Source organism: Scardinius erythrophthalmus, assembly GCF_964197995.2.
Source record: "Scardinius erythrophthalmus genome assembly, chromosome: 19".
Classification (NCBI taxonomy): domain Eukaryota; kingdom Metazoa; phylum Chordata; class Actinopteri; order Cypriniformes; family Leuciscidae; genus Scardinius; species Scardinius erythrophthalmus.
In genome coordinates, this window is record NC_138239.1 from 28,645,362 (window position 1) to 28,670,191 (window position 24,830).

Here is a 24,830-nt window from a genome sequence, read left to right on the forward strand (position 1 = left end):
AACTTGATTTACAAAATTCCTAAATTAAGTCATTTGATGCCAAATAGCAGACCACAAATTGTGTATGGAAAAGCATGGTATAAATCATTGTACTCTACCTTTTACAACTTATTGGGTAGCCTATTGAATCGCTATAGCTTTAAAATGTGGAAATGGTGTATAGGTTTTCTTAGATGCTGTTTTAATATTATTATAAACATGAAAATAATTAACAGATACCAGAAATACTTCTGATTGTAATGTTAGGCTGCATGTACACTTGTCCACTTACAATTCAATGTATTATGCTAAAAAATAAAAAATAAAATAAAAATATTAAGAATGATAGGCCAATAATCAACCAGATAGTTCATTTTGTCAAAGAAGGTAACTAATTTTCTTGTTAAGTGGTAAATTTCAGTGGTCTTAAAGTGGTCACGAATTCAAAAGTGTCTTAGTTTAAGCAAATTTAGCCAAAGCACCGCCTCCAAATTTGTGCCAGCCAATCCGATGACAGTAAACTCGAACGCGCAAAATGTCTGACAGGCAGCAGCGAGCGTTCTTTTGATTGATTGGCAAAAAAATAAAAACATAAAATGCGCTGCTGCTGCAACAGAGACAGCTGATTTCTCGTGACAAGTGTTTGAGTGATATCTGTCAGGTAAAAGGCACATTTGATGCATTACAGCACCTTTCATTAAGTTTCTGACTATGTTGTTTTGGGGACATTTAATATTCAACCATATTATTGATCTGCCTTACTTAAGGTGGACGATGACGCAATTTTCTTCTACAAACTTTGTTGTATTATTTTAATGTTATCAGTGTGAAGCTGCTTTGATACAATCTGTATTGTAAAAAGCACTATATAAATAAAGGTGACTTGACTTGATCACATGACGCGAAGGAACTTTGATCAGGTTCTTCAGGGTTTTTTAACTCCTCCTTCGCAGCCCTTTAAAAGCTCATGCGTGACTCACTCTGAAGAACACACCAAACTTGGCAACAACATCTTCATATCTTCAACTTCATATGATAAAATAAACCGCCTCCACCAACACTTGTAAATATGTCTAATTTCGATGAACTTCTGCAGCATGCTGGTGATTTCGGGTTGTATCAGAAGAGAATCTCTCTCTTGGGTTCTTTGCCTATTTTACCGCTCGCATTTGTGCTTATTGGAGTTGTGTTCTTAGGATATACGCCAGATCACTGGTGTAAAAGTGCGGATGTTCAGGAGAAATGCGGTTTCTCAGAGGAGCAGGTGCGCGATCTGACAGTTCCCCGCACTGGCCCGCGCGGCGCGTTTAGTAAATGCTTGAAGTTTGACGCGCTTTGGAACGGGAGCGCGCTCACATGTAATGTCTCTGTCGACCAGTCCATGTTTACCAACAGCACTCATCTATCCTCCTGTAATGAAGGGTGGACCTTTAATGAGAACCGGACGACCATTGTAACAGAGGTGAGAAAAACTACCAGCTCTGCTTTAGAATTGACTCAAAAGTGAAGTGAAAATAGCAAATCATTGACATAATCTGCTTGCTTTGGGTTTGTATGCTTTAAAATGTAACTGATCAAGGTTTTAAACACAGCTCCTTATGACGTTTACTATATCTAGATGTGTAGTTGTGTTTGTTACTTACCCTAATCTGAACGTTGTCCTCATGTATCCCGTAGTTTGCATTGGTTTGTGAAGACTCATGGCTTGCAGACCTGAATCAGGTATCCTTGGCTGTAGGGTTCTTTATAGGTGCCTTAGTGACCGGATACCTAGCTGACAGGTATGATCAAATGCTTTCTGACCATCTTTCATGTTTCAGTATGTTTTGTGGTATTCTTCAAAAAAATCTAATTGTGTTTACTGTCATATTTGAGCTTTGGAAATAATAAAGGTAGTTAAAGGTAGTATCAGTGATTTCAGGCCCAAAAATATTTTTATCACATTCATCTAATCTTTCCTAACGATCCGCTAGCTGCCCGCCCCATAAGCATGCAGTCAAAAAAAGGCATCTCTGTAGGCAGCCTAGTATGAAGGACTAAAAATGACAGAACGAAAAATAAATAAATAAATAAATAAATAAAAGTAGAAATAAATAAATAAATGCAGAAATAATAGTAAAAATAAATACATTTTGGTAATGGCTATTTCTGTATTTTTACATGTATTTATTTATTTATTTATGCATTTCTATATGTATTTATTTATGTATTTATACATTTATTTATATATTTATGTATTTATATATTTATTTATTTATATATTTATATATGTATTTATTTATACATTTATTTATTCCTACATTTATTTATTTCTGTATTTCCACATTTCTACATTTATTTATTTCTCTATTTCCACATTTCTACATTTATTTATTTCTGTATTTCCACATTTCTACATTTATTTTTCCCTGCGCTTGTATGCTAATTGACCAATGCTAAGCCACGCCCCCAAACGCGATGAGCCAATCACAGTACGCATAGCTAACCCAATACACTTGGACATTCTCTGCTTCCTCGTCCATTGCAATGCATTGCGGTCATCAGTTTTCATTCGTTTTTATGTTTTTTCTTGTCATTTTAGCTTTTAAACAGCGTGTGTGTGTGATTTTGGTTGGGTGACAGTTGTAGGTTACAGTTTGACAAAAGCACAATGTTGTGTTTTACACAAATATAAGTAGGCTAAACACTTTGCAGTTTTAATTATGTCCTGTATGAACAAAATGGAGTATGTTTTTTATGTTTCCACTGTTCATCGCGCCCCGGCGCCCGCTCTCTGACACACACACACACATCCAGCATGCAATCTTGACATCGCAGCCTGTTCTTCTGCGCTCCCACCCAACGCGAATAGAGCGTCAAATTCGCGCGTATCCGCGTCTAGTTCGACGCTTGAACATTTTGAATCCAAAGCGAATAGGACGCGCGTATACAGCGAGCGTTTGAAGCGAAATAGCACCAAACTATAACGTTTACACTGTGAAGTGTGAACTGTAAATCTTTGTTCTGGAGCTGAAGCTTATCGACCTTCTCAACAATAAAATTATTAATATAACCCTCCAATGCATATTTAAGGCCCTTTTGGTGACATCGAGATGATATATAATCTTTCTGTCTCTAAAAAATCATCAATTGCCTCCTGTGAAATGTCTCCGACTGTGACAGCTGCCATAGCGCCTGTTACCGAATGTTGACAGAGTGAGTGGAGGGGGCGTGGTTAGCCATTGGTCAATTAGCATACATGCGCAGGGAAAAATAAATGTAGAAATGTGGAAATACAGAAATAAATAAATGTAGAAATGTGGAAATACAGAAATAAATAAATGTAGAAATGTGGAAATACAGAAATAAATAAATGTAGGAATAAATAAATGTATAAATAAATACATATATAAATAAATAAATAAATAAATAAATAAATAAATATATAAATAAATGTATAAATACATAAATAAATACATATAGAAATGCATAAATAAATAAATAAATACATGTAAAAATACAGAAATAGCCATTTATATTACCAAAATGTATTTATTTTTACTATTATTTCTGCATTTATTTATTTATTTCTACTTTTATTTATTTATTTATTTATTTATTTTTCGTTCTGTCATTTTTAGTCCTTCATAGCCTAGGCTCTGAGATCTGCACACAAAAACAAATGGTTTAGCCAAACACTCAAAACCAAAACAAATAGTGTCCCAACCAATCACCGACAGGGGGAGGGTGTTGTGAGGTTTTGAGCCAGCTTTTTCTTCAGCTCTGACTTCGCGTGCAGCCGTGCACGAGCACAAAACCTCACAACACCCTCCCCCTGTCGGTGATTGGTTGGAACACAATTTGTTTTGGTTTTGAGTGTTTGGCTAAACCATTTGTTTTTGTGTGCAGATCTCAGAGCCTAGGCTGCCTACAGAGACACGTTTTTTTGACGGCATGCTTTTGGGGCGGGCAGCTAGTGGATCGTTAGGAAAGATTAGATGAATGTGATCAAAATATTTTTGGGCATGAAATCACTGATACCACCTTTAAGTGATCAATTATTATTATTATTATTATTTTTTTTTACAGGTTTGGAAGAAAGCCATGTTTTATTGCATCTATATTCGGCCTTGGAGTCTCTGGGATATGTATTATTTTTTCTTATTATTACCCCCTGCTCCTGTTCTTCCGATTTTTGCAAGGTTTTTTCGCCAAAGGAGCATGGACTGCCACATATGTGTTAAGTGAGTACAGAAGATGCCTTTTTATGTGACTGTTGAGAACATGAATTAACATCAGATGAGAACTTTATTAACCAGGAATTAAATAAAACAACATGGTAATTTAAAAAAATACAGTTGAAAAGCAGTACTTTTTCTGAAACAATAGTGTACTTTGTGTGTAACTTTACTGATATGTTTACAAAAACGCAGTTTTGAGGTTCTAGTATACATCTTGCACTAGGATCATGAATACTGCAGACCTGTTTTCTTGATATATTTTCCTTTTTCAAAACAGTTATCGAATTCTTTGGATCAAACAACAGGAAATTTGTCTCCGTTATGTCCCGGACGCTGTACTCGTTGGGTTTGGTGCTCCTTCCTGCTCTTGCGTATTACATTCCTTCATGGAAAAACCTACAGCTGGCCATGACTCTGCCAACATTCATCTTTCTGGTCTATTACTGGTAATTTCTTGCGATGGAATGATAACAAATTTGTAAATGATTCTTAATCACATTTGAAATGAGGGCTCTCTTCAGTCATTCTACATAAGTTATTGGTATTCCATCACATATCATTTACTGGATATGGCAAACATTGATGTGGTCACAGGGTTATTCCAGAGTCTCCCAGATGGTTACTGTCACAAAGGAGGACAAAAGAAGCTGTAAATATTATTAAAAGCATTGCCAAGTGCAATAAAAGATCTATTCCTGAAGACTTTCAAGAGGTAATTTGACACTTATCACTCTCTTTGTTCTAGAACAGTATATCCAGTTTTTTTTTAATGCCTTCAAATCCTCCTGCATGGGAAGTTCCTACATATGGGTATGAGTTTGGAATTTATAATTATGATATGATCTGACAATATCAAAGACGAGAAGGTTTTTTTTTTACTGCTTGTTAAGAGCAAAGTTTATGCATAAAGTGTGTAATTGCTGTTCAATTATACATTTTATCCTTATCATGCTGCCGTAGTATGCAAAATGTAGTTTTTAATAAGTAATCATCTGCACCATGAGTCTCCAGTAGTCTGGAAAATGCTGCTGTTATGTATTTAACAGGAACTATTTTGTATTAATTTGTTTAGATGGATCTTCTGATAGAAAAACAAGAGGAAATCATACACCCTTCATATAAAGATTTATTTAGGACTCCTAAAATGAGGAAGCACACCCTCATCCTGATATATGCATGGTGAGCTTTCTTTATGTGTCCTTGAATACACATTTTTATGCTGTTATTTAACAATATCAAAGTATAAAAACAAGCAAACCATTCCTGCATTAGACCAAGATCACTACAGAGTGATGTTTAAGGTTTTTGTTGCATTATCCTCCTGAAGGTTTACTGGTGCTGTGGTGTTCCAGGGTTTGGTGTTACGGTTAGGAATCACAGGGGATAATGTTTTCCTGGATTTCCTCATCTCAGCTGTGGTGGAGCTTCCAACGGGAATTATATTTTATTTTTTAGTTGACCGAATTGGCAGACGTCACCTCATGGCTACAGTCAATTTTATTGGAGGGGCCGCTTGTTTGGCTGTACCATTTATTTCACCAAGTAAGCTACACCACCAGAAATGATTCTTAAATGATCAGAAATTATCCCTAAGTCTGGTGTTCACAGTGCTCATCATTCTATTTTTCAAGATATTTCCTGGCTCAAAAGAACCATTGCGATAATAGGAAGACTGGCTGTTGCCATTGGGAATGAGACTGTGAACTTTGCCAACACAGAACTGTATCCAACACCTCTCAGGTTTGAATTATTTATCAGTCTATATCAGTCAAGGAATATGAAACAGATGTTAATGCTGTTGCTAATGTAATGTTCAATTATAGCCATATATTTGTATTATGTAATATTGTCTCAAGATCATGGTTGGTTGGCACACTGTTATTTTAGAAACTGTGGTAAACATAACTTGACGTTTTGTTCTACAATGTAAGTTACACACACCCATACCGAAAACATGAAATTTGATGAAGTTTTAAACTTTCATGTGAAGCTTTGAAATATAGAGTTTATCTTGAAGATTATTGCTTTTCTAGATTGGGCTTTTGTTTAAATATACATTCAGATTTGTTCTCTGTTTTGTTAGTAATTTACTGATTTGTGTTACCTATTTTACAGAAACTTGGGTGTATCTGTATGCTCTTCAGCCAGTGACATTGGGGCAGTTGTTGCTCCATTTATTCTGTACAGATTAGCTAGTATTTGGCAAGAACTTCCCCTTCTTGTCTATGGTGAGAAGTCAGAAATGACCATACAAATAATTCCATTATGTTTGTTATCAGCTGTCATAATTCTCTCTGTCACCATATACAGGGGCCATGTCTGTTCTGTACAGTGGACTGGTGATGCTTTTACCAGAAATGAAAGGTGTTGATCTCCCAGAAACTGTGGATGATGTGGAAAATATGAGAAGGTAGGTCAAGTTTTCTGTTTTCAATTCACTAATAATAGGCCAGTTATTAGTTTAACCTTAATAATATCATATTTTCTTTAGCAGGCGCAGACACAAGGAAAAAGATGGTGCTCAGTTTCCTGAAATAAGCATTGTTCCGATGAAAGCTATTGAGAGAAGTGACAATAAATGTAAACAATAAGATCTATGGTAAATAATATCATATATGCAATATGCATACAAAAGAAAATATGAAAGTATAGTTACCTTCAGATGCCTTTAGACCTTATATTTTTAAATATGACCTATTCCTACACTTTTAATGCTTTATTTGCTTTTTTGATGTTTATTTTTTCTTTTGTTCTTTAAATGTATTTCCTCATTTTTGATATCTAATGTATCTAAGTGTTAATATATTTTCAGTGTTCTGTGTTCCTGGTGTTTCTTAAAGCTCTTTTATATTCATGCTCAAACTTCACATCCAGCCATCCATAAAAATCGCTTTTAATTAAGAGATGCTTTTAGAGACACACAATAGTTTATGTTAATTAACACGTTGATGACCTATAAATTCTATTGTATTATGTTATACGTTAGTGCATGAGTCTGAACAAAAGGTAAATTCATTGCATTTATTTTTGGGGCACGTTCAGCAACACCCAATCTAGTCATTCTAGTTCAGAAGAGCTATACAGATTTTGTAATATGTTTTTCGCTGAATTTCAGTTTACTTAAGTGTATTGGACGATAAAATTTAGTTTACAATCAATTGGGCACTAAAAATATTTCTTCTTAAATTAAGCTTAAATGGAAAAAATAAGACTCTCCCTTTTTTGTACGTCAGTGTTGCTGTAGCCATTACATTAGGGCATCATGGGAAATGAGGTTAGCCTTTCAACTGCTGTGTGTTAATAGGACAAACAAACCTGAACAATCAACTATCAGTCTGAATGTTAAACAGGCTGGAAAAAAATCAGTGTCAGGCATTTGATGTAAGAATAGTGTTAAGGTTAGTGAACCTCAGCAAACTTCCCCCAAAACTAACATCCCAAATTAAGCTAACACACTGGCAGAACCCGGTGTCCTGTTACAGGAAACATTAAGACTGATAAGACTTTTTACGACCCCTAAAAGGAATTTGCCGAGAGTGACTCTCTCTTAACCCTCTGGGGTTTGGGGTGTTTTTGGAGTCCTTGAGATGTTCTGACATGCCCTGACATTTGTGCTTTTTTCAGTTGCTTAAAAACATATTAATGGCAAAGGTGTAAATTCACTCTATATAGCACAAACAGGACTACCATAATATGTGAGCCACATGTATGTACATGTTTTCATTTTTGAGAGAATAATGTTTATGCATGGTTATCAAAAAAACTAAAACTAAAAGTTTCTGAAATAAGGCCACAAAACACATACTAAATATGTGGCAATAAGACTTTTGACTAATGGATGTCGTCGCCTAGGGTTTTTTCTTCAAAATGATGTGAAAATCATCCTGCCTAATCATTCACATAAAACGATACATTGATTTAAGTTTTGTGAAACACTTTTAGTTTGGAAAGCCAATATGCGGATGGGGCGTAAACGCTCCAACAGCATCATGCATATTTAGTAGTTCACACCTGATGAGACAATGTCCCTGCATACTTAATGAGCCATTCATTCAGGTGTGTCACCTATAGCTAACTTAAATATACAAGCTTCATAAAAATGATCATTCTAGAAGAAAATTTCATATGGCATTTAGAGGCTTTTGCATCTGAACTCTTCATACACACACACACACATACACACATACACACAAACACACACACACACACACACACACACACACACACACACACACACACACACACACACACACATATATAAATATATAAATATATATACATATATACATATACACACACACATATATATATATGCATACACATACATACTTTATAATCTATTCAAAACTAGGCAACGTCTTTCAAAACTAAAGTAGGCTATACATTTTATCATACGTATTTCAAAGTAAAGGATTCATTAGTTAGTTGATGACTTTATTTTTGACAAAACACATACAGTATATATTCCTCATCTCAGTATAGCAATAGAGTTTGCCAAAAGCTGTTCATTCAATACAGCAGTATTTGAAAATCGATAATATTTTGTAAAATGACATTTATATTTGCATTTATGTCAAAACCTAGACACTTTTAAACATCAAAAGGACATTTATTAATATGTATTCGTGTCAAAATGACATATAAACAGATTTTCCTATTCAATTTTGCATGGAAACGCTTCCAAGACGCTTGCGTGTCGCGTGAAAAATAGGCGTCGGTTCTATTTCTAGCATGCTAGCATGCACGCGTTATGCACGCGTTTCCCACGCGGCTCGTACCGCGCCTGAGACGCGCGTCTCACACAGGCAGTGTGCAAACTCTAAACTGTTAACATGGGAGCTGAAATAAAAACGGACATGCCACGCATCCAGTGTGTCACCGGACTTATCCAGCGGATGTGGGCGTTTCACATGTTTGTATGGATCGCCTCACATTTGCATTTGTATAGCGCGGTCTCCGTAGGCGGAGTCACATTAAAACTTAATTAGCTGAGATGAGAACGACTGACATCTCTCTCTTTACATACATATTATATAAACTGTGAATATTTGTTTTTACTCTCTTAGTCCCTTTCTGAAATCCTGATGTGAAGATGGTGCTGAACTAGAAGTTTTTAAGGACTCCCAAGCTTGTGCCAGGCTGCGGCCTTGTCTTTCCATTCACCAAAGATCCTCTGACTCCCATTGGTTCTCTCTCATCAAGACAACTGGAGCCTCAACAACTTGCATCAGGACAGTTTAATTCAAATGGGTGAGACATGCAAGTATCAAACTTAGTCTCATTATTTGATACATTATCCTTACCCCTTTTTAAGAAGGGCGTGTTAGAACTAAACTGATGGTTTGCTCAAGGCTGTTGATCTGCCGAATTTTAAACATGCTATAACTTCTTGCTTTCCTGTATTCTGCTTCAGCTCCCTTTCCCTCTGTAAACTGTATGCATGTATGTATGTATGTGTATGTTAGAGTAGTTTAAGTTAATAGTCTAGTTAATAAAATCTTGTTCATGTCACACGTAAAGTTGTCCGTGTCTCAAACTCATATACTGGAGTCCCTAATTATAGATTTTGACTACAGGCTTTGAATAGTACTGTTACAGAAAGAAAGACATTTCCAATGCCCTGGAAATGTACATTACTTAGAATTAATAAAAAATGAACACTGAGTGTTCACGGCACAAACAGGTTAATTGATTGTAATATTAATTTTCCTACATTAAAGGAACACTATGTATCTTTTCAACCTTCATAATATATTTCCAAGACCCTTGTGATGGTACATCGACTTACAATAGGTTGAATGACGCGTCTACCATAGCCTGACGGGGTCTGTATCGCTTTTACTGGCACTGCGTAACTTCGGGGTTCGGGTAGTAACCCGAGCACAAGAAGAACTACAAAATTCGACTGCTTTACGGCATACGTCACTTCCCCCACCACTTCCTCAAATTTGGACGTGAGAGGCCAACCAGCGTTTGTTTTCGGCTTTCGTGCGTATGTTTTTGTCATGGGGGCTGTTTACACCTGGCCACTTCATACGTTTTCTCAGATCGGATAGCTATCCGATCGTGAAAAGACCAGGTGTAAATGCCCTCCGAAACGCATTCGAAACGGATTTGAATCCGATCGCTCAAACCACTTCAGGAGGAGGTCTGAGACGCATTCCCGACAAAACTGGACAAGTGTAAATGCATCTGGTTGTTAAAACCACATATGCAAATTGTACTCCTCCCAAAAAGAGATGGTCCTCAATGCAGTACAAAAGATCCGGGGGGAGGAGTCGGATCCAGATCCAACTCCTCCCACCTTACATACCTAAACCTACCAAACTCCACCCCCTGATCCCTAGACCCACCCCTAAACCTACCAATCTCCACCCCTTATATGAGATCCAACTCCTCCCCCCGGATCTTTTGTACTGCATTGAGGTGTTACTGCCCAAAAATGCTAAAAAAAAAAGAAGAAAACCGTGTGAGAGCGTGTTATAGGCTATATGTTATTGCCAGATATGACGACGCTACTGGAACACGCATCACCGCAGATGAGCAGCTGAGCAGCTGAGCATATTCATCAAGACAACATGCAAACTATCGCAAATCAAAGTAAAAGTAAGTCGCAGACGCTTAACACACAATCATCATCATTAAAAGTAAAGAAATGAAGTGATCTTACCAGGGCTGTTGCTGCTCTCTCTTTTTGCGGTCTTTGATTTTGAAATTTTAGCTGATGATAAATAAAATGCAGCTCATATCTGTTGCTTTCGGTGACGTGCACTCCATTAAATCTGCATATAGCGTGAGAATTGAAGATCGGATTTAAATCCGTTTCGCAAAAACACATTTATGTGACCAGGTGTAAATGGAATCGTTTTGATAAATCAAAAATCCGATCTGAGAAAACGCATGAAGTGGCCAGTAAATAAATCTCTTATTTGTAAACTTCTTGTGTGTTGTTGAGCTTGCTTGTAGTTAGGGTTAGCATTTTTTTACATGCTGTTCGTTCATCCATTGCTGATAATTAGACCAGTCCAATAATTTCCACATATGTCTAGCTAGCTTTCAATTTTCAGAGCTGTTAACAGACTTGCTAACAACACTCATTTCTCTTACATGTTTTTTTGCGTTATGTTTTATTGCCTACCTTGCCTCAAGAACTAGTTTGCCAGCTGAACTCAGCTGTTGTGAGGTGTATTTATCTGAGGGGGGGGGGGGGGGGTATTTACGACAGTGCAAGTATTCCAAAGCGACTCTAGGGGTCGCTGTTTGACAAAAACACAATTTCTCCACAGTGTCCCTTTAAGTTAATTTTATTAACTGATCCAAATATTCATAATCAGTTTTAACAAGTTATTATTGACTATTAATATTTCTTAGAGCTAATTTGCTACACTGGTGTGCTTCCCAAGGGGAAGACCCATAGAGATGCGCAGTCAGGTCAGTGCTGTCCTTCCTGTAGGAGAGGCAGGAGGGTTGGCCTGTCCCCTTTCACCCTGAAAGTGTATGTAGCGGCCATAGCAGCACATCATAATGCAGTGAGTGGCAAATCGTTAGAGAATCTCGACCTGATCATCAGGTTCCTGAGAGGTGCCAGGAGGTTTAATCCTCCTAGGCCACGCCTTATTCCCTCATGAGATTATTCCCTCAAGACTACTCTTGCTGGCACTTGAGCCGCTAGAGTCAGTTGAGTTGGGTGCCCTCTCATTGAAAACGGCGCTCTTGACCACACTCGACTCCATTTTGAGGAGGTTGGGAAAGTTTGGGGGCATGCAGGTGTCCTCTGTTAGCAAAACATGCCTCGAGTTTGGTCCTTTTATGAACCAAGTGGTGAACTTGCAAGCACTGCCTCGAGATGAGGCAGACCCAGCCTTATCAATCCCTGCACATTTATCTGGACCGCACGCAGAGCTTCAGGAGCTCTGAGAAGCTCTTTGTCTGTTTTGAGGGACAGCAGAAGGGGAAGACCGTCTCCAAACAGAGGTTGTCACTGGATAGTGAATGCTGTAGCCTTGGCATATCTGGCACAAGGCTGCCATGCTCCATTGGAGTACGATCACACTCCACGAAGACTGTGGCATCATCCTGGGGAGTAGCCAACTGTGACTCTCTAACAGACATCTGCAGAGCAGCAGGCTGGGCGACACCTAATACCTTTGCGAGATTTGAGAATCTCAGGGTTTAAGTCAGTTTAATCATGTGTGTTGTCAGGTACAGACATTTAAACATGCGGACAACTGGCTGGATTTACCTTTTGCACACACTGCCTTTCTCTTCCCTGAGGTTATAATGTGCGCATTTTTGTCTACATGAGTTCCCTAGAATGGTGAACCTTTGGGGTATTTTAACTTTCAACACCTTGCAGCAGTCAAATTTGGTGGAGGAATTCAACACCAGGGTCAGGCCATATACTGGGCTAGGTGCTCCATATATAGTGATTCCCTGATGGTAATCCCATATGATGTGTTGTACATGATATGGTTTCCCTGTTGGTAAACCTGTGTCTACCCCTAGGCAGAGCCCCGTCTCTGCCGCCAGTTGCAGCATTTGTAGTAGTTCCTCCCTTTTTAGGTTGGACCTACTGCAGGGACTTCTTCCCATGTGTGGTACTTCCTGGAGGGAAGTCCACGTGATGTATTTCCACATGTGAACCTCCCAAAGGGCAGTATGTGGTCTCCATATTGTTCTTTCTAAGAAGGAAGAACGATTCCTAAGTGCTCTGGTATCCTTAGTTCCTTTTAAGGAGGAAGAGCGATTCCTAAGTGCTCCGGTCTGCAACAGCTGTAGATTTTTTTCTTCCCAAAAAAAATTAGAAAAAGGTCAAATGGAAATTGCGCTGAAGGTACCTATTAGAGGTCTTCACGGGTCCACTTGGATCCGAAAACCTAAGGTCCGACCCGAGACCCGAGCGGGTTGGGGTCCAAAACTTCGGCGAGTGCCTCGGACCAGAGCCGGATTAACGCAAAGGCAAACTAGGCACGTGCCTAGGGCCCGATTGGCGGGATGGGGCCCAGACAGAGGGACAAAAAAAAAAAAAAAATGTACAAATGTCCTATCTACAATTTATTTCAAAATGTATTAATTAACTAAAAATAGTGACGATGTTTATCTTAACCATAGACTGTTACATTACGTCACATTAACGTCAGCCCATGACTGTATATATAGAGGCGCCAGCCAGTTAAGTCCGAGGGGACGTCAGCGGCGGTCAGAGGCGGTCAACGAACGCATCCATCAGGTGCTACGAGTGCGAAGCAAAAGCCTAAATAGGCACGCAAAGAAGCACAGCTCGAAATGCAGGTCATCGATTTTGGAGTGATTGCAATGTATTTTAAATATAAACGTGTGGGCTACTGTAGATCAGCGTATTTCTGGAAAAATCATTCACCGCTTTGTTTGTCTAGTCTACGAGTTTAAAAGAGCGCGAGCGTCTAACGTGCCCAGACGCGACGCTTTGAATTTGCGCGTACAACGAATAACATCGCGTTGGGAGCTGACTAGTAAAAAGCTACAAAAGTAAAAGACAAGACGTTTGTATTCAAAGTTAAAAAACCAACACACTGCAACATTTTTAAATGTTTCAAATAAAGGATCTCATATCTATGGGTCTATCTTCTATATTCTGATGCTGATGATTAGATAATACCCTGACATCATAGCCTATACGAATATTAGATTAGAATTTTTTTCCTGCTCAGTAGCGATCGTATCTTTCTCTTCCACTTGATTTGTGTATAGCATATTTAAGGTAGCAATGCAATACATAATATCATATTACTGATATTAATAATATGACAATATCTGCAGATATTGATTAAATGGGAGGGAAAAATCCTGCCCATAACGCAGCTATGAAAACAATTATAAAAGCAGGTTCATGTTCATCTACTGAAGTGGGATTCTGGAACTGTGAATAAACTGAATAAAACAGCTAAAAATAACAACAAGAACAATAACATCTTCATTAAACAAAAAAGAGATTACCTTAGATAAATTTTGATGTAGTAGCTACCAGTAAAAAGTCTGGACCCATTACTATCTTTAATGTTTTTGAAAGAAGTTTCTTATTATGCTCTACAAGCAGGGCCGTTTCTAGGCATAGGCAAACTAGGCGGTCGCCTAGGGCGCAAACAGCTGGGGGGCGCCAGTGAGAGCCCCCACCACAACAAGAGATTTTTTTCTCGCCCAAGCGAGTGGAAGAAAAATCCTTATTTTTTTACATTTCCGATAATGGAGCGTATATTTGCACTAAGCGCCCACCACTAAATATCTACAGTGGCATAGGTCATAGGGCGTGAGGTGCTTGAAAGTAGCTTTTGATGCGTTCGAATCCGCCTTTTGCCGAACTCGCTCTTCTCCCTTTTCCCAACACATGAGATGTAAAATTTATAGCCTAACATAAAGGTCTCTAGCGTTATATTTTGTCAACGAACTAAAATCGAAATCGTGATATGGCTTTGTGCCTTTATAAAACAACACAAGACTTTAATTAAGTAGCCTATACAGGCATTCTGTTTATGCTGCGTGATTTAAAGAAAAGTGCGCACTTTGCTCACGCAATCAGCATGGTGATCTGGTGTTTTTCTCCAAAATAAAAGCTAAAGGGTTTATTTCTTGCAAGTGAAGAAATTAGGACAAAAATATTGTAATTTTCCTATACTATAGTGTAATGTAAAATATACTCTTGAAATATTCATTTTAATTTATACAGTACATATTATTGGCTATATGGATTTTACATCATAGGAATACTTATATATTTGCTCTTAATTTTTAGCTCTCAAAGTTCTAATTGGGGGGGGGGGGGGGGGGGGGGGTTTGGTTCCTTATTACTCAATAGGAATCTTGCCTAGGGTGCCAAAAGGCTAGAAACGGCCCTGTCTACAAGCCTGCATTTATTTGATCAAAATACAGAAAAAAACAGGAATATTCAGCGAGGATGTGTTAAATATATAAAAGTGATAGTGAAAACTTTTTTAAAACAACTTTTTAATAATCAAAAAATCCTGAAAAAAGTATCACATGTTATAAAATAAAAATTAAGCACCATTTCTAACATTTGATAATAAATCAGAATATTATAAAGTTTTCTAAAGGATCACGTGACACTAAATTCAGCTTTGAATCGCAGAAATATATTTTAAAGTATAGTAAAATAGAAAACCATTATTTTAAATTGTAATAATATTTCACTATATTATTTTTCTGTATTTTTGATCAAATAAATCCAGGCTTGATGAGCATAAGAGACTTCTTTCAAAAACATTAAAAATAGTAATTTGTCCAAACTTATGTACTGTGTAAGTAAAAATATACTAAATTTAAAATTAAATGTTGTATAAATAAAAAGGTTAGGAATCATATTTGTTTCAAGTGTTTTTTATTGGGGGTGGGGGGCCTCCAACATGAATTTTGCCTAGGGCCTCCAAATGTCTAGAACCGGCCCTGCCTCGGACACGGGTCAGATTCAGTATAGAGGCCTGGGGTCTCGGGTAATTTAAAAAGAATGTGCTTATTTAACATTTTTAAAAAATTGCCAGCTTTATAATCTCACTTTATCTAAGTTCTCTCTGAATCCGCGCTTCTGCGAGAGCTGTCATCATGGATTAAAATAAAATAGGACTTAATGAGGTAACAGTGATGAGCAATTGACATTTAAGCACTTCAGCGCATACTTGTGCGTCCATGTCAAGTGAATTTTTGCGAAACGCTCGTAAAAGCCATTCACTTCATTACACTGTGTGCATGCAGGGCTTTTCTTTTTTGTGTACAGATTGCAGAAGCTCTTCGCCAGAGATGATGTAAATATATCTGCAGACAACAATGGCGAATCCATGACTTATTATTAGGCTATTGATTTCATTTTTATCAATCTGTAGGCTATGTTTATTTTTCCAATCACTGGTCACAATTGAAAGTCAAACTCAGAAATAACTTGTATCCACCGGGCAGGCAATAATATAAAGTAACAAAAAAATAAATAAATAAATGAAAGTAATGGAGCAACGGCTAAATCAGACAGCAGAACACCAGGATTTTTCCTGACTGGCTGCAGGCTGTGCACACATCAATGCTGTTTACGTTCGGGTCCAGTCGGATATATATCGGGTCTGTCTTGGGTTGGGTTTTTCTGTTTAAAAAATAATTTATTCACGTCGGGTTCGGGTAAGTAGTGATTCAGGTCGATTCGGGTCGGGTACAGATTTTAGGACCCAAGAAGACCTCTAGTACCTATTTGCATTGTAAGTACTCTCCTTTCGATCCCTGAGTGGCATTAAGGACTACACGGCTGGTGTGTATCATAAGTGGATAGGTTATGTTGTCGCGATTGCACCGGTTGCCTGGCACACAGTGGTTTGCCTACATCTGGATTGCCAGGACCCCGTATCTCAGTTCAGCAGTTGTGGCATTTTCCATAGGGAACACAACTGTCAGCATTTCGACACCACGTTGAAGTGACTGACAGATAGGGAATGTCTCGGTTACTATTGTAATCTCCCGAGACATGGTGTCCCTCCTGCCACAACGCTGAACTGCCCGCTGAAATGGCCAGGACATAAACTCGGCTTCTCAGCACAAACCTCCTTTATACCTGTATGTCCGGGGGAGTGGCGCATGCAAATTCCACTCTCCAATTAGAGGTGTTTGGTGCTCCCAAGTGTGACCCCCTATTGTCAGCATTTCGACACCACATTTATACAGGAATACTCAGAGTCAGATACATGAATGATTACGTTTTGAAATCACTACTGGGAAATAAATTGATTTATTAATAAATGAAAAGTCTTGCAATAATTTAAAAGTCTTGTCAAGTCAAGTCAACCCTTATTTTTATAGCACATTTAAAAACAACAGAAGTTGACCCAAAGTGCTTTACAGATCAAGCAAGAATAAATTAACACATTTAAATACAACATCATTCTATCATCTTCAAAAACCCATTTCATGATCTATTCAAAAGCTAAAGAAAACGGATATGTTTTTAAAAAAAGACTGTAAACGTGGCTTACTTCGGGTTATTGGTTTGCATGTAAACCGGGACAACAGGTTTGCAGTTTGCATCAGGAGATTCCCAAAGCATTTCAATAAGCTGATTTTTGTGAGTTATCAGCATATTGGTGTGCATGTAAACATATTTATTGTCACATAACATACATTTACCTCAGAAAAGTCATTAATTTTCCAAAAACTCATTAGTCAGCTAGAAATCTTAACTCAGAGAGGAGTTTTTTGCTTAATATATGCACTATATTGCATATTCATTGTATTTTTACTTAACCTGTTCTTCACTATTTAATGTATGTTTGAGTAAATCCATTTAATGACAGTCACCTTTTTTTTAGAATTAGAATTAGAATACTTTATTGTCATTGCACAACTGCAATTCAATACAATTCAGTTCTTTGATGGCACGAGGGTAAAAACTGTTCAGGAGTCTGGTGGAGGAGCGTGTCCTAAGAGGCCGATAACGCCTTCCGGATGGCAGCTGTGAAGGCTAATATCCTTTTCAAACTTTCTTTAGCCCCCTGAGGTTAGAGGAGGAGTCTCTTCCTATACACATGTCCATAAAGCATGCGTGGAAATGCGGGCATAACAACAAAAAACGTGTTTATTGATCCCAATCTCCGGTTTACTTTTTAAAACAAAAATACAAAATAAACATCCAAGAAAACGCTATCAGTGTGAACAGTGATACCATAGCATGCGAGTCATGCGATTGAAGAAACAGTTGCTCTCCACACTCTAACCTGTCTCTGCCAAATAATTCTACTCAATTATTATACACACCTGCACTCACGCACCGTAGTGACGTGTCAAGGAGGAGGAGCCAATAAATTTACTTGACCAGGTTAGTCCAAGTATTAAACATTAAACATAATATTCCCTTGTACATTTAAACCATAATGTTTTGTAATACATAATAAATAAATCAAATTTAACCTCTACAAGTTCATATTTCTGGTAGTGCACAAAATTCTAAATACGGCTCCAACAGCAGCAGAGTGAAGAGATGATTGCCAGGGTTAGAGGAATCCTTTATTATATTTCTGGCACGCCGTAGGCATCTGGTTCTGTAAATGTCCTCAAGTGAAGGCAGCTGTGAGCCGATGATTCTCTGTGCTGAGTTGATGACTTTCTGCAGAGCTTTTCTCTCTGCCACAGTTTATTCATACCACACCAAGATGCCTACTACGCTTTCGACGGAGCAATGGTAGAAGGACACAAGCAGCTGCTGGGACAGATTGGTTTTCCTCAGTGACCTTAGAAAGTACAGCCGCTGCTGTGCCTTCTTCACTAGAGAAAGTGTATTAACAGTCTTTTTGAGTTCTTGGGAGATATACGTGGCAAGAAATTTAAAGGTGGTCACCCTCTCCACCCTTTCTCCCCTGATATACAAGGGGGCAGGTTCCTCCCCGTTTCCTGAAATTAATGATGAACTTCTTTGTCTTGGAGGTATTGAGTGACTAGCTTTTTTAAACGAGTAGAAACATAATTATGTGATAACGTTACTGTAAAAAGACTGTATTTGTAATTTAAATGTAGCTTACAAATAAGTAGCTTACAAATAAGTTAATTTTATCTGGGGTTCCCTGTGTAGTTTACAGCATAAGTGAGGGATATTTTTTTCTTTGAGGAAATTGATCATGTACTGTACATGATGGGCCCCAAATTAATCGATATTGAATCGAAATTAAATCAAATTATGAAATTTGTTTCACTGCCCAGCCCTAGTGTCAATAAATGTGCGTTTTTTACTTGAAGCAAATGTTGTATTTGTAGTTGTAAATAATTCTAACCAAAGTTAAAATGCATTATAATATTTTCAGATTCCTTTTTACATCTGAAATTGATTGTTTGTCATGTGTTTTAATGCATTATAGTTTCTAAATGAGCATTATAAATTTACAATTGCATAACAAGGCATAATTATTAATTAAAATACTTGTATAATGCATTACTGTATAAATACGGTATAAAGGCTTTAAGTAAAGTGTTACCATTTTTGGTATATACCATTTTATTTCTCGCATTTGCCCTTTCACATTTTTACACAGGTTTCAGATCTCTTCTGGCTGTTTATGAACTTTGATCAGGTTCTTAAGGTTTCATAACTCCACCTTTGCAGCCCTTTAAAAGCTCATGCATGACTTACTCTAAAGTGTCTGCAGCAGAGCCATAGAGAGAAAGAGTTGCGACACTCTTTGATGTCGCCGCTATGGCTGTCACGTGGTTCATGTAAGCCCCAATAGTTCCAAAACATATGCTGGCTGTCATGTTCTTCTATGGGACAGACAGCAGCGAATGCATTATTGAACGGTAAATATAAAATAAAACACACACCCAAGTACTTTTTCAGCTGTTATTGCATTTTGTTAATGTCAGTTTTGCATTTGGAGAGGCAGGGTGACAAAATACTGTATATTACTTAGATAAGTTTTAGGCTATATTTTTGGAGGGAAAAGCTTAGTGTTCATGTTCGCATGGGTAGTAGTAGAAACTTTTCCATATCATTCATCTGATGATGGACGTCTCATGATAGTTATTAGCACAACTGGGCTGTATTAGGCTATTGATCCCCGTGATTTTGCTTATAAATTCCGATTCAGCCATTAGCCTACCTTCGTGATCACGCAAAGAGGTCTGCCGTGGCGGTCCATTCAGAATTCGCTTAGAAGCTAGCTCACTTCTTCTGATGAAAGTGGCCACCCCCAGGACCACAACGTGAAACATGATCATGTTAAGACTAAGAATATAATTTTAAGATTAAGCCATACACATATTATCAATACTATAACGGATTAAAAACAAATTTACGCTTTTTTGTTTGGGTCTATTAGGTAAGTGCTGAGTGAAGATTTTTTTGTAACTTCTGTTACAGCTATTGAGACAATTAAGCATGGCTGATACAAATGAAGGTTTTCAAATAAAATATTTTTTATTAAACAATGACAGACAACAAAAAATGTGTGCTTGTGTGAGTGTGTGCCACCATCGCCAGCCGCCGTTCACCATCGTCAGCTGCCGCCACCAGCAGCAGCCTTGGTTGACATGAGGCTGAAAAAAAAGTTTTTATTTTGTTAAAAATTCTTGTTAAAAAAATACTTCTTACCATTTTGGATGCATGACCATGTTTTAGGCTCATCCTTGATCCACTGCTGTAGAGTAGCCTGTCAAAGTAGTCTACTATTTGTTTTAAGACTACTGAATAATACCTTGAATAATACTTTTGAAGAACAATCATTAAACTAGTGTGGATATTACAATACAAAGTTTCCTCACAGTAAATGAGTATCTGAGATGGGCTCTGACACAAATTAAGTACAGCCAACACGTCACATAATGAAAAGTTAGTATATCCCAAAAAATTAAATTAAATAAAAGTTGCTATAGAGGTGGTAGCGATTCATTACCGAACTAATTAGATGCTACCTTCACAGCTGGCGAAGTCACGCTACAGTAGCTAACTAGCAAGCAGGCAATGCTAGAAAATTGGTTGACGCTGTGCATATACAAATGAAGACCAGTATAAGCATCGCAAAGGGCCTCTGATACAATATAGACAGTTGACAAATCAAAAGAGGTCGATATTTCAGCAACTTACGTCTGGAACAACTCGACGCGCAGCAATGTAAGTGAATGGTGTCCAACGCCCAAATGACAGTGTTTGGAACTATTCCGATCTTCAAATCCCGGAAGTAGGCGGTTAAAAGCGCCGCCATTTTTTACAACGGCGGTCTATGGGTGTGTCGTATTTCTCTCTATGGCTCTGGTCTGCAGTAAACCACAGCAAACGTCCAAACTTAACAGTCTTTATATGATAAAATAAGGACTAAAAGAAACTGCTTCCACCAACCCTTGTAAAGATGTCTAGTTTTCTGCACCATGCCGGTGATTTCGGGTTGTATCAGAAGAGAATCTCTCTCTTAGGTCTTATAGGTTCTAGGAGATTAGGATAATATTAGATTCTTTGCCTATTTTGCAAAAAGGCATTGAAAGCCAAGACAACTGCTGAAAACTTACAGTAATTAAAAAGCAATCCAGCCCCCTGTCAGTGGAAATTAATAACAGCTGGTTCAGTCCCAAATGATGGCCTACAAAAAGGTCTCATTGCCAAGGTGTCACACAAGACACATCTCATGATGGGTAAAAGCAAAGAGCTGTCTCAAGACCTTCGCAACCTAATTGTTGCAAAACATAATTATGGCATTGGTTATAGGCGCCATTCTAAGCTTCTGAATGGTCCAGTGAGCACTTTTGGGGCCATAGTACGGAAGTGGAAAGACAATAATTTCACCATAAATTTGCCTCGACCAGTGCTCCTCGCAAGATTTCTGATAGAGGAGTGAAAAGAATAATCAGAAGGGTTGTCCAAGAGCCAAGGATCACTTGTAGAGAGCTTCAAAAAGACCTGCAGATAGCAGGTACTGTTGTTGTAACGGGAGGATAACACTGACTGTCTGACAACTTGTGAGGGTGGGTTAATGTCTACCAGGTGTACATGTGTATCTGCAAGTCTTTGGTTGCAGGTGTGTCCAATGTTACTGATGAGCCAGTGGTACAACGCTATTGGTAGATCCACTGAATATAAGAACCAGCATGCAGTCCTTTGGAGAGGTTCCTTGACCGTGAGAGAGGACGTAACGAGATAAGCTCGACAGCCTTGGTGCCGATTTGTTGGGTATTCGACTCTGCGCAGTGACAACGATCGCGATCGACTCCTGGCAGCGAGAGGTCCACGAGAATAATCAACGCGCGCTATTCATTCATATTGAGGGAAGTGTGAATTCTTATCGTTTACGAAAGAGTGGGCACTGACGTGTATTTATTTGGGATTGATTGGCCTTCCTTTGTCTCCCAGCTTGGCTCTACAGTTCCGGTTTTCCCCGCTGGTCCCCGTGTCCTGGAACTCGCCAGAGCCGGGATTTGCGTGTGCGTGTCGCTGTCATCGCCTCACCTAAGCGTCTCCTTCCCTTAGCACTACGAGCGCCAAGTGGGCGGGGTCGTGAGTGACGAAACTGTTGACTGTTCAATGAAACTCTGCTTTGTGTAATAGTTGTGATGTTTTGTTTATGTAAACTTCTCTCGGTCTAGTGGGATATCGGCTGCTCGTCTAGGTTTTATTTATCAATTGTTTGTATGTGAATTGGTTTTAGGGCTCTTATACTGATCAAATCAATTTAGTTATATCATTATTCCTTAATGTGTGGGGTTTATTTTGAAGTGTTTACACTGGTTTCAAACTTGCTATTTGTCCTTGCTGTGTAAATCTCACGTGTGACTGTGTGCTGTTATATATGACTTTATTGGCGTGATTTGTGTGTTAGCCCTTCTCCTTCGCTGTCTAACCAGGGCGCCAGATTGTGATAATATCCCTAGTCTTTGAATTGAAGTCATATCTAATGTTTTTACTTTCTTGATTATGCATACGGTTGTTTAGTTTTTAAATTACTGTATAAATAAATTTTGTATTTTTATAAGACTTTTGGTGTGAGTCTGTTACTTGTGTATAGCAAGGGTAAAATTCCTGCGCGTGTCTGAACTATAACTTTACATTTTTGGCGTAAGTCGGCAGGGTCCTTGACATACACAAGTAATATGAGTCACGACGAGCAGCCCCAGGTAAATACGTTAATGCCATGGTTTATGGGGGGGCCATGGGTCCCAAAATTTGGTGGAGGGGAGTCCTCTAAATTTCAAGAATGGAGAAACCAAATTGAGGCTTTTATTCGGGCTCAGGGGCTGAATGAGGTACAGCAGGTTGATTTTGTGCTGAGTGCATTGGAGGGGAATGCTAAAAGAGAAATTCTGCTATTAGCTGAAGGAGAACGAAATACTGATGTAAAAATTCTAGATGCCCTAGCTTCATTGTATGGTGGTCAGCAGCCTGTTGCTCAACTACGTATTCAGTTTTTTAATTGTAAACAGCAACCAGGGGAGGGAGTAGGACCATTTACCCTTCGTCTACGTGAGCTGCATCATAGGTGGCGGGCCAGAGAACCCCTGACTGCTGGAACAGATGATGAATTGCTGCGAACTCAATGCGTTATGGGTTTGAGACATGGACTGATAAAGCAGGAATTGTCAAGACAGCTCCGCCGGACCCCAACATCCACTTTTGCTGATGCCTGTAGGGAAGCGAAGGCGCTAGAACAAGAGCTGGCCCCAGAGGAAGAGGTTCAGGTTTGTCCAACCTTTTTGACTCCTCCATCAAGGTCAGCAGCGACACCAACTGGGGTGAAGGACCAAGGGACGAATGCTTCTGACTGGCAACGAATGAAGGATTCATTGCGAACCGAATTACAACAGGAATTAAAAGAGCAGCTAACACTCTTGGGGAAATCTCTGGTAGAAGAACTGAAGGGGCATCTGGGCCAAGCCTCAGCAACACAATCCCCAGAAACTGAGGCACCGTTCCAGCCACATTGGCGTCCTCACTCTGACCGTGACCCCCGTCGCCAACGTTTGGGGTCAGCCCCCCCCAACCAACAGCGCTACCAGTGGGATGCTCAAGGCCGCGCCATCTGTCATGATTGTGGAGAAGGGGGACACATACAGCGTTTTTGTCCAAGGAGACCTCCAACTCAGTCGGGTTTTCGATACCCCCGGTCACAGCAGGGCCAGTGAACCGGGAGGGGCCCTCAACCACGTCCCTACAAAGGCCCTCTATGGTGGGTAAGTGCCCAGAGGTTGAAGTGTTGGTCCAGGGGCGACGGATCCCATGCATAATAGACACTGGCTCTCAAGTTACCCTCTTTAGCCAAGCCTTGTTCCAGCGTCATTTTAGCGACGAATGTATGCAAGATCCCAGTCAAATATCTTGGTTGGCTTTGAGAGCTGCTAATGGACTTCAAATTCCTTACGTGGGTTATGCAGTATTGAATTTTAACATTGGGGGTGTGGAAGTGCATGAGAAGGGGGTGGTTATCGTACGAGATGACTGCATAAATACAGAATATGGACTTCTGGGGATGAATGTTGTGGCAGACTGTTGGGCGGGCATTTTCCAGGGTAGACACCCTGGTATTGCAGCTTTTAAATCTGTGTTCTCTCCTTCTGCAGAGAAAGCCTGGGATGCAGCCTTCGCCGCCTGCCAAAGAGTAAACAGCTCCATGCTTGAGGTAGAGTTCCAAGGAGTGGCTAAACTCCAGCGACAACCACCTGTAGTGTTACCCCCTGAAAGTGAGATGATCGTTTGGGCCCATGTCCCACAAGCTACCAACCAGCCTAATTGTGCTGTCTTAGTTGAAAATTTGGATCACCATGGGCAGGAGTGGTGTGTTGCTAGATCGCTGAGCTGGGTGCAAGGTGGAAAGGTTCCCCTCCGTGTCTGCAATCCTAATCCATTCCCCCTAGAGTTGCCACAACGGCGCCCCCTTGCTTCGGTGACCCGGATAGACCCAAGGGACGTAAAGGGACGTTCCAGACTCGTGCTACGAAACCTCGAACCCCAGTTGGTTGAAGTTGATGTTATGCACATAGAACAGACGCAGACTGAAGATCACCCAGCCCTTGCGTTGTGCGGTGAGGACCTGACCAGGGGCCAGCAAGCCCAACTGACGGCCCTCCTGCGGAAGTGGTCTCACGTGTTTGCGGCCCATGAAGACGACTTTGGGAAGACTGCGGTTGTCACACACCAGA

General features: G+C 39.3%; 1 protein-coding gene across 3 annotated transcripts; it reads left to right on the forward strand.

Moving 5' to 3' along the window:
• Positions 1 to 928: 928 nt before the first annotated feature.
• Positions 929 to 9,715, forward strand: slc22a3 (solute carrier family 22 member 3). Of its 3 annotated transcripts, none has more exons than XM_081394451.1 (12): positions 929 to 1,441; positions 1,657 to 1,760; positions 4,048 to 4,202; positions 4,477 to 4,645; positions 4,794 to 4,911; positions 5,272 to 5,378; positions 5,527 to 5,741; positions 5,831 to 5,939; positions 6,315 to 6,427; positions 6,510 to 6,609; positions 6,691 to 6,779; positions 9,266 to 9,714. In XM_081394451.1, the coding sequence occupies exons 1-12, from the start codon at positions 1,049 to 1,051 to the stop codon at positions 9,274 to 9,276; spliced, it is 1,683 nt and encodes a 560-aa protein (XP_081250577.1). In that variant the 5' UTR covers positions 929 to 1,048; the 3' UTR covers positions 9,277 to 9,714. The 3 variants fall into 3 exon arrangements, with proteins under 3 accessions (XP_081250577.1, XP_081250576.1, XP_081250578.1); XM_081394450.1 differs by having other exon boundaries at positions 968 to 1,441; positions 6,691 to 6,798; positions 9,266 to 9,715; XM_081394452.1 differs by lacking the exon at positions 6,691 to 6,779 and having other exon boundaries at positions 970 to 1,441.
• The last annotated feature ends 15,115 nt before the right edge of the window (positions 9,716 to 24,830 follow it).